General features: G+C 34.5%; 2 protein-coding genes across 4 annotated transcripts; both read left to right on the forward strand.

Annotated features, from left to right (window-relative positions):
• The first annotated feature begins 2441 nt into the window (after positions 1 to 2441).
• On the forward strand, positions 2442 to 4846 carry LOC142171516 (uncharacterized). Its single transcript, XM_075234022.1, has one exon. It carries the CDS (start codon positions 2987 to 2989, stop codon positions 4469 to 4471), a length of 1485 nt encoding a protein of 494 aa, XP_075090123.1. The 5' UTR covers positions 2442 to 2986; the 3' UTR covers positions 4472 to 4846.
• Positions 4336 to 9705, forward strand: LOC107815667 (cation/H(+) antiporter 15-like). 3 transcript variants are annotated; one of them, XM_016641285.2, is made up of 4 exons: positions 4341 to 4467; positions 5705 to 5788; positions 6709 to 7713; positions 8072 to 9705. In XM_016641285.2, the coding sequence occupies exons 1-4, from the start codon at positions 4462 to 4464 to the stop codon at positions 9239 to 9241; spliced, it is 2265 nt and encodes a 754-aa protein (XP_016496771.2). In that variant the 5' UTR covers positions 4341 to 4461; the 3' UTR covers positions 9242 to 9705. The 3 variants fall into 3 exon arrangements, with proteins under 3 accessions (XP_016496772.2, XP_016496771.2, XP_016496770.2); XM_016641286.2 differs by lacking the exon at positions 5705 to 5788 and having other exon boundaries at positions 4336 to 4467; XM_016641284.2 differs by lacking the exon at positions 4341 to 4467 and having other exon boundaries at positions 5404 to 5788.
• The last annotated feature ends 552 nt before the right edge of the window (positions 9706 to 10257 follow it).

Below are 10257 nucleotides of genomic sequence, written 5' to 3' on the forward strand. Positions count from 1 at the left end.
TTGTAATTATTTCATCTCCGTTTTTGCAATAATCCAGTCTTAGTAGCTCATGTCTTGTACTACCAGTCCTTGGGTTATCGTATGGAATCAGGACATATCATTTGTTGATCACCTTTATTTTATTGGAATTGTGTTAACTGTTAATTGACTGACTTAACGAGTTGGGTTAGGTATCATCATATCTAGTGAATTTTGGGTCGTGACAATAGTATTGCCAATGGGACAAGCAAGGAGCAATACTTATTAAACTTGAAGTTCTGCCCATAGAACAAGCGGGTCAATAAATCTAAAGTGGCACCAAAAGTGTCCTATTTGTGCAAATCACCCAAAGACTAATGAGTTTAATTTCGTACCACGTAACAACTTATAATAGAAATTGGTATTTTTTTGCCCTCATATTATTTTTGACAAAGGTAGTCCCAAAAAATTGGCATTGTAAAGCAAATTCCAAAAAAAACTAGGTCCCTATTTATTCTCTCCTCATAACCCCTCTACCTCTCTTTGTCGTCTCCCTCTTCATCTCTCTCCCTATATTTCTTCTTCTGTCTCTCCACTCTCGATGAACTAAAATTTCACTTCTGTTGCAACGACAATCCTTTGCAAGATAGTATTAGAATAGTTATTAATATGTTAGAACAAAAGCATAAATATAGCAAGAGATCCCACGAGTGATTCAAACGAGATCTACTTTGTTTTTCATGAATTGCTGAGTCTGAACAAATTATTTAAATTGGAGTTAAACCTCATGTTACATCCAAATTCCAAAGTATCGAACCTCGAAAGCAAAAGAAAAAAAAGGGTAAAGGAGGGGTTGTTGAACGCTGCTATTGCGGCATCTAATTTTTTATGGAGGTTTGCTTTCCATTAGGTTTCGGTGCTAGAATGGAGTATTAAAGTGCCTTTCTTTTTTAAAAAACTTTTTTGGCATTTCATGAATTTAGAACAACATATTGGTAGGTTTCATGATATATACATCCCTAAAACTGGCATTGGAAAGAACTTCATTCTTTTTTCCTCTTCTTTTTCTTTTGATTAAGAAAATAATTCCAATTCTTATTTTGTATATCAATATATCTCTAGCAAATATATTTGTGTATATCCACGATAAATTATGTGTTATACATTGAAATATACAAAGAAAAAAAATATCTTTTATTTACATTTTGATATACATAAAAACAATTTATATACATTTTAATATACACTAAGAAAAAAAAATTGTAATATATGTTTGGTATACACATTATTTGATGTGTTATATACAGTGATATATAAATTATACAATTATTTTCGTTATGATATACATTGATATAAAGATAAAAATAAATTTTAAATAATTCTATTATCATTTTATATTTTAGATAATAAAGAACGAAAGTAAAATTTTAATATATATTTTTAATATATAAAAAAAAGGAAAATAAAGTTGTGATATACATTTTGATACACATATTATTGTTATGATATATATTTATTGGCTACTTAGTGCCAATATCTATAACTAAGACTATTTTCTGACAATTGCGTGAGTATGTTGTCACACCATGCCAAAATTCCTTTGATTTTAGGGAACTTTACACGGTATAACCCCTCTAAAGAACCCTTAACACTATATACTTCAGTTATAAAATTACATGTAGTACACATTAATTAATTACTCCACATATTCAATTAGTCAAAGGGAAATAACTACCTAGCAAATTTGTCGCCTAAATTAAAGGAAATTATATATACGAAGCAAATCCAAAATCTTACTACATCCATTTTAAACTTGGACATAAAATTAAAGAATAAAAAAATATTATCCATTAATTTTTTTTAAAATTATGGGAACCTTTATCCTTATTTTCTTGTTTACAATAAAAAAACATTATACAGTAAACTAGTCATTGTATACTATAAAAGTATGTTAATATTTCAAGTAAAACAATATATACACAATAAATAAAAATAAAAAGTATGTTTGATTTGAATACTGTATTCCAAATTAGAATACTGCTCTATATTTAGTTTGAATATTATATTTCAAATTAGAATATTGTGGTATATTTGGTTTGAATACTGTATTCCAAATTAGAATATTGTGATATGTTTGATTTTGAATATTATATTCTTTATTAGAATATTATGGTATGATGGTTTGAATACTATATTCTGCATTAATCTATTGTAATTTGTTACGTTTAATTTGGTTTGGATAATATATCCCACTTAAAATATTATGGTATGTTTAGTTTGAATATCATATTCTATTAGAAAATTGTGGTATGTTTAGTTTGAATATTGTATTCCAAATTAGAATATTATGATATGTTTGATTTGAATATTGCATTTTTTATTAGAATATTGTGGTGTATATATTAGTTTAAATACTAGTATATTCTAATATTTTTTTTAGTTTAGATACTATATCCCAAATTAAAATATTTTTACGTTATTTTAACTTTTCTTTTGATTACGTAGATAGAAGAGAAAAACAAAAAGATGAAACATTTCATTTGATAAATAAATGGTAAAGAGGTAATGTCTAACAAATATTCCATTTTAATATTCTTCTTCCTTCTGCATCCCCATGTCATAGAAAAGAACAAAGAGGGTTGTTTATTTAGAACAAGAGAAATTATTAGGGTTCAAATTTTTTTGGTAAAAATGTATAATCCTAATTCCGTGGAATGGTGGAGTGTTTTAAGAAATTTATTAAGTTGGAGTGAAAGATAATCTAGTCCCTTAAAAGGTGGGATATGTTTAATGACATATAATGATATTAAAGATTTAAGAAGTAAATAAAGTTTTATAAAGTAGGTATAGAATATAAAATAAATATTTTAAAGTATAAGGAGTTAAGTAGTGTTTTTAATAGGTAGACCACCTTAATTTTAAGGCCCAAATTGAATGCTTATAATGAGTTCGCTAAGCCGTAAAAAGAGCCCAACGTAATTTCAATAATACCGACTTGGCGCCAACGTCGAGCTCATTCGATGCTTCAATGGAGATGTTCACACTTAAACCAAACTTCCTGGGAAATATTCTGGTGCGACTCGTCTCTTTCGTAGTTCTTGTGTTCCTCGCTCGTTTCGCTTACATTTTCACCGTCAAAGGCGGCAAATCATGTAACTTCGGCGACTTCTGCTTCTCGCCGGAAAGCTTAAACCCTAACTCCATCTCCGGCGAGTTACCAGATTCCGGAACCGGTCTCCGGAACTATTACTACTCCGTCTTCCAAGATCTCATCGCCGACGGCTTCCTTTCTCCTAATTCCAAGTGTCTGTGCATCGAGACACTAACCGGCCAAGACGTCGCGGCGTTGATCGACGTCGGAGTCGTCGATTCGATCGGAATTTTCAACAAATCATCTCCGCCGGTGATTCGCTACGGTTATCCCACACGTCAGCCGTTCGATGAGAACACTTTCGATTTTGAGTTCGCTGGCGACGGAGTTCTCGAAAAATCGATGAAACCAGTTGAGTTTGCTAAAGAAGTTTCTAGAACTATAAAACCTGGTGGTTTTTTCGTTATTCACACAATAACGAAAGATAAATACAGTCTCGATTCGTTGATTCAATTGTTAGATTTTTTCAAATTGATCAGGTCACGTGAAATTGACGGTTTTGACACGTGGCAGCCTTTGATTCGCGAAGTTATTTTCGAAAAAGTAAAGGTGACGGGATTGGAACCTATGGCCGGATGTAACAAAAATAGGTGTATTGATTTCGAGAAAATGAGTAATGGCTGTGTTATTTCAGGGTATAAAAGAGAATTAATTCGAAAATTGGAGCCTTTAATTGAGGAAGAGCCAATAAAACCATGGATAACACTGAAGAGGAATTTTAGGAATGTGAAGTATTTGTCTTCAATGGTTGATATAAGCTTTAAAAACAGGTACATTTATGTTGATGTTGGAGCAAGGAGTTACAGTTCAAGTGTTGGGAGCTGGTTTAATAAACAGTATCCAAAACAGAACAAGAAATTCGAGGTATACGCGATTGAAGCTGATAGGGAATTTCACGACGAGTATAGGAAAAAGGGTGTTAATCTTTTGCCATATGCAGCTTGGTTGAGGAACGAGACGTTGTTTTTCGAGATAAGTAGAGAGCCGAGTAGGAAGAACGTGGAGAAGGGTCGAGGGATGGGGAGAGTACAATCAGCACAATCGTCGTTGAATTTTGTGGGGAATTTGGATAAGATTAAGGGGTTTGATTTTGCGTTATGGTTGATGAGTTTGGCTGAAGAGAGGGATTATTTGGTTGTGAAAATGGATGTCGAAGGGACTGAGTTTCATTTGATACCAAGGTTGATTGAGACTGGTGCAATATGTTTGATTGATGAGTTGTTTCTTGAATGTCATTATAATAGATGGCAAAGGTGTTGCCCTGGTAAAAGGAGTCCAAAATATGACAAGACATATGCAGTGTGTTTGGAGCTTTTTTCTTCTCTTAGAGAGAGGGGGGTTCTAGTGCATCAATGGTGGTAAGTGGTAACTCCTAAAGCCAAGTATTCTTTGATTCTTTGTGTACATTTTTTCATAGTGATTCCTCTGTTAATGGTGAAAGAAGTAAAATTGGATAATAGACAAGTTAAATGCAATCTTGTTGTGTCCGGTTGAAATGATCAGTTGTTGCGTGCAAGTTTAACAGACAAGTTAAATGAGATTGTATCAAAACGGGTGCACGAAACATCTCGTATTTACGCAAGGTCCGAGGGCCGCACCCCAAAGGAGTATAATGTAGGCAGCTTACCTGATGCAAGTATTAATGGTTGATTCTACGGCTCGAACCCGTAAATTATAGGACACCAAGACAACTTTATTGTTGCTCCAAAGCCCTTCTAAAACAACATTAGATCAAGCGTATAAATCACCTTAATGAAAAAGTATAACATTAAAGTTGAAAAAAGTATAGCATTAATGTAATAATTAATAAATTAGTATGATAAAGAAACATCATATAAAAGTTAATTGTTTGATATTAAATGAATTTGACTTTTTCCTTAAATCATGAAAATTGTGTAAAATAATAGTGTTAATGATGAAATAATGTCAAAACAAATTGGGTTCGCTACTGTCTGTCATGTAATTTGGACGAATAAAGTAATATATATCATTTCAACTTCGAGTTTACATGAAGGTAAGTGGGAAACTAGTATTGATTCTTTTTGGGTGGGATTGAATTTAAAAACAAAAAAGAATACAAAAAACAAATTGCGGATAAAGTTATAAATATTTGTACACTGTCATGTTAATGTGATACACCAATAAGTAAACTGTCTATAAAAATCAACTAAATGACTTATAATAATAATAATAATAATAATAATCTAAAATGCACTAATAACATAAAAAAATATTTACAAATGTATATAAAGGGAAATGATTTTTTTTTCTTCAAATTTTCATTACAAAGCTCCACTTCTCATGCTCCTCCATTCATGAAAGTATGGGGGTTCTCACCCTGTCTTTGTATGTTTAACAAAATGATTGATCAAATTTCTTCATTTCCATAATGATGATGATCATTATGCAAAATTAAGATCAAGAAATCAGAAAACAGGCCTGAAATTAAAGCCCCTTAATTGGGTTTCAAACATGAGCAATGCCCCGGCCTTAAGAGCCAATTTAGTTTGCACTTCATTCAATCAGATCAATTCCAAAGGTTTATTTGTTGGTGATGATCCTCTTGATTATTCTGTTCCTGCTCTCTTATTGCAGCTTTCTCTCATTTCTGTTTTCACTCGCATTATACAATCACTTCTCAAACCTCTTGGCCAACCCCTCATTGTTTCTCAGATTCTCGTAAGTATATATCCCTTTCCTGATATGGTTCGAGATATATTGATTGGTTGACTGATATGGTTCTTTTAATTGGAATTGAATTTGTGAATGTTGTTGGTAATCTGTTTTTTGTCCAAAGAATTGAAGGGCTGTGGGTCTGGCCTTTTTTGCTTTACCTAGTAACCACCTTACTTTACTACTATTTGTAATTTGCAGCTATTTGTTCTATTTTCTTTTTTTTCCGACTACCTAAAAGACTCCACTTTGTTAAAAGGAAAACTATTCATATTCTTGGATTTAAAGTCTCAAACTTTATCACTCAACCCCAAGATGCCGGCCCATGATTGGAGAACTTGGCAATATAAATGCTTAGAATGGAGGAATTACTAGTCAGGAGTAAAAGTCTTTATTACTTTTTGACCCATTTTTATTCAAGCACAACAAAAGTTCAATTTATATCTTATTTGCTTATATCGTAATGTAATTGTGAAGAACTTGAAGGGGAGCCTTGGCGTAACTGGTAAAGTTGTTACCATATGACCAGGAGGTCACGGGTTCAAGCCGTGGAACAGTCTCTTGCAGAAATGCAGAGTAACGCTGCGTACAATAGATCCTTACGGTCTGGCCCTTCCCCGGACCCCGCGCATATCGGAAGCTTAGCGCACTAGGCTGCCCTTAATTGTGAAGAACTTGTAAGATGGAGGTGTATTAAGTTAAAGAGGAATTATTACTTTAAAGTGCATGTAAGAATTTCATATATTTCCTTACCACACTGCTATAAATGTTTGAATGATAATCTATGATATGCAGTTGACAATTGTTTTAAGATGGCCCTCTCATGTTGCATCTCTTTGATCAAGATATTCTATTAAAGAAATCCTAAATACATGGTTTTCTGAAGTAAATTGATCAATATTGTTTACTAACTTGTTGTTGAACAGGGTGGTGTGATACTCGGTCCTTCGATCATTGGGAAAAATGGAGAACTTTCGTCTAAAGTTTTTCCTAGTAAAGCCAGATCAGTACTTGATACAGTATCAGTCTTTGGTTTCATGCTTTTCATTTTTCAGATTGGAGTTAAGATAGATCTCAGTATTGTTCTAAAATCTAGTAGAAAAGCTTTAGCTGTAGGAATTTTGGGCTTCTTTGTTCCTTTTGGACTCGCTAGTTTCACGGCGTTTCTTCTTGAAAAGTTTCTATCTTTGGATCAAGAACTCATCACTCTGCTTTCAAGGGTAGTTATTCTTCAATCTATGACAGCTTACCCTGGCATTGCTTGTTTTCTTGATGAGTTGAAGATTCTTAACTCGGAGATAGGACGGTTAGCTTCTTCATCTTCGATTATATGTGATATTTGCCATTGGACTATTTTAAGTCTAAAGTATGCTCTAGAGTTAGCTAAGGCAAAATCAGTGAGAGTAACTTTGGGGTCATTGGTGTCTGGTGCTCTTTATATCCTTGTTATCGCGTTTGGAATCCGTCCTGCAATTTTATGGGCAATCAGACAAACTCCAGAGGGGAAACCTGTGAAAAATGTTTATGTTTTTGTGGTACTAGTTCTTCTATTATGGTGTGGTTTCACTGGTGAAGCGATCGGCCTTAGTTCTATTGTTGCCTGTTTTCTTTTTGGATTGGTGATACCAGATGGACCGCCATTAGGTTCTGCATTAGTTGAAAGACTTGATTGCTTTGTATCTGTGCTGCTTATGCCACCCTTTTTCACCATTTGTGGATTGCAAATGAACGTCTTTTCAATTGTAAGGTTGAGAAATGTAGGTGTGCTACAGTTGGTTGTCTTAGTTGCTTTTATTGGAAAAATCATGGGAACAATATTGCCCCTTCTTTTCTGGAGAGTGCCCCTACGCGACGCCTTCTCTCTTGCTTTGATCATGAACTCCAAAGGCATTATGGAACTTGCTTTCTTGAATGACTTCAAAAAGAACAAAGTAAGCCCCTATACTCTTTGTTGAGATAGTAATACTGATAAACATGAAGGGAAGCCTTGGCGTAAACTAGTAAAGTTGTTGTCATGTGATTAGGAGGTCACGGGTTATAGCTGTGGAAAAAGCCTCTTGCAGGAATGCAGGGTAAGGCTGCGTACAATAGACCCTTGTGGTCCGGCCCTTCCTCGAACCCCGCGCATAGCGGGAGTTTAGTGCACCGGACTGCTCTTTTTATTATTGATAAAACACTTTGCGCCTTCTGCATATGGTAAAAATGGATCTTGCACACAAAATAGATAGTAAAATTATCGTGAATCCTACATATGAAATTGGCCTACTCATTAATGTATTTCTACTGCAGGACATGTCTGAAGAAAACTATACAATCATGCTAATTTCAGTGGTTGTTATAACAGGAGTTATATCACCTCTTGTGAAAGTTCTCTATGATCCTTCAAGAAGGTACATAGCCTACAAAAGGAGGACAATAATGCATAGCAGAGAAAACGATGAACTTCGTATACTTGCTTGCATACACAGCCAAGAAAATGTTCGTGCAGTCATCAGTTTACTTCAAGTCTCTAACCCTACAAAAGAAAGTCACGTTAATTTGGTAGTCCTTCATCTTACTAAGCTCACAGGCCGCGCCTCCTCAGTCCTCGTAGCACATCGGAAACGTGACAAGCCATCTCTGAATCCAACGCAATCCGAAAGAATCTTCAATGCCTTCGAAAAATTTGGACAACAGAACAATGACCTTATCATGGTACAATGTTACAAAGGGATATCACCTTATGCAACAATGCACAATGATGTTTGTTCTCTTGCTTTAGAAAAGAGAACAACCCTTATCATTGTCCCTTTTCACAAGCATTGGATCTTTGAGAAAAGAATTGAAACATCCTATGCATATAGACATTTAAACAAGAATGTACTTGAGAAAGCTCCTTGTTCAATTGGGATACTTATTGTTCGAGGAAGCACAAAAAAATCCCGGTATGCAATCACAGTTCCTTCATTGTATAGAGTCGTGGTACTTTTCTTTGGGGGAGCAGATGATCGCGAAGCTTTATCATATGCAGAACGAATGTCCGGACATCCTAGTGTACAAATGACACTAATACGTTTCACACGATCAAGTTCCTCCGAAAATATTGTTGGTGGCACGGAACGAAGTAAGGTTCTTGATACTCAAATCTTGAGTGAATTCAATAACAGATTTCTTCGTTCCGAACAAGTTTCTTATCAAGAAGCAGAGGTGAATAGGGGCGCAGACGTGTTAGAAGTTATTAAATCATTGGGAAATTTTTATGATCTTGTTATGGTTGGTAGAAGACATATAGACTCACCAATTTTGTTACAACTAACAAAGAGGAACAATGAGGATGGTGAATTAGGGGTTATAGGAGAATTACTTGCAGCCTCAGATATTGAAAGTGAGACTTCAGTTTTGGTGATGCAGCAACAAACAAGATTATGGGGGCTCCATGATCCTGAAGAGTCTACACATTTGAGAAGGATCAGCTTATAGTAGTATAAACTATGCCAATATGACTTGTTTTAATGGTAAAAATTCACCCGCACGGGATGTTTACACCAAACTAACAGGTGCATGACATGACATGTATTTGTAGATAGACTTCTATCATTTATAAGAGCAGCCTGGTGCACAAAGTATCTGCATTCACGAAGGGTACGGGGAAGAGTTGTACCCCAAGGGGTGTGATGTAGACAACCTATCCTAATGCAAGCATTAGTGGTTGCTTACACAGGACGAATCCGATCACACGGAGACAACTTTACCGTTGCTCGAAGGCTCTCCTTCACTTCTCATGGTTAATTAATTCAGATTTTTATCTAATAAGATCACTTAACCATGATATGGTGTATACAACTTGTGCGGATAAACTTTTACTTGTTTTAATACTCTTTTTGTCACAATTTATACGACATTCTCCGTTCTACTAATACTATTATTTTTACGACTTTCACAAATTCATTAAACTACAGTTTTAAAATTTAAAGTAATGTTTTATCTAGCTCAATATTTTCAGCAATTTTGGTGAATTTTATACAGAAAATTCAGGTCAAGATTGAACCCATAACTAAACTGTTGTATCTGCCCTAGTCACCTTCCTAATACTAATCAAGTCTGTTTATTGAATATTTGAAAACTAGAGGGGACAGTCTTACTCAATTATGTCAACAGTATACACCTTCATATATGTACAGGATGTATAAGTTATTGGATTGAGGTAGTACATTGTACAGTTACAGGCCAACAACAAAGGAAACTGAAAGCCGTCTTTCAATGCCTACCCCTAATAGCTGTGAGCCTAAAATCGAAAGCAGTTCCGACTTAAATTAGTGGGTGTTTGGCTAAGCTTATAAGCTGGTCAAATTGACTTATAAGTATATTTTGGCTTATCTACGCATTTGGTAAACACCTAAAGTGTTTGTAAGTCAAGTGTTTATAAGCTAAAATCAGTCATCAGCTTATAAACACTTTTAATTTGACCAAGTTTTTCTACTAGTTTATCCTTAATA

This window comes from Nicotiana tabacum, chromosome 17 (assembly GCF_000715075.1).
Source record: "Nicotiana tabacum cultivar K326 chromosome 17, ASM71507v2, whole genome shotgun sequence".
Taxonomy (NCBI): Eukaryota; Viridiplantae; Streptophyta; class Magnoliopsida; order Solanales; family Solanaceae; genus Nicotiana; species Nicotiana tabacum.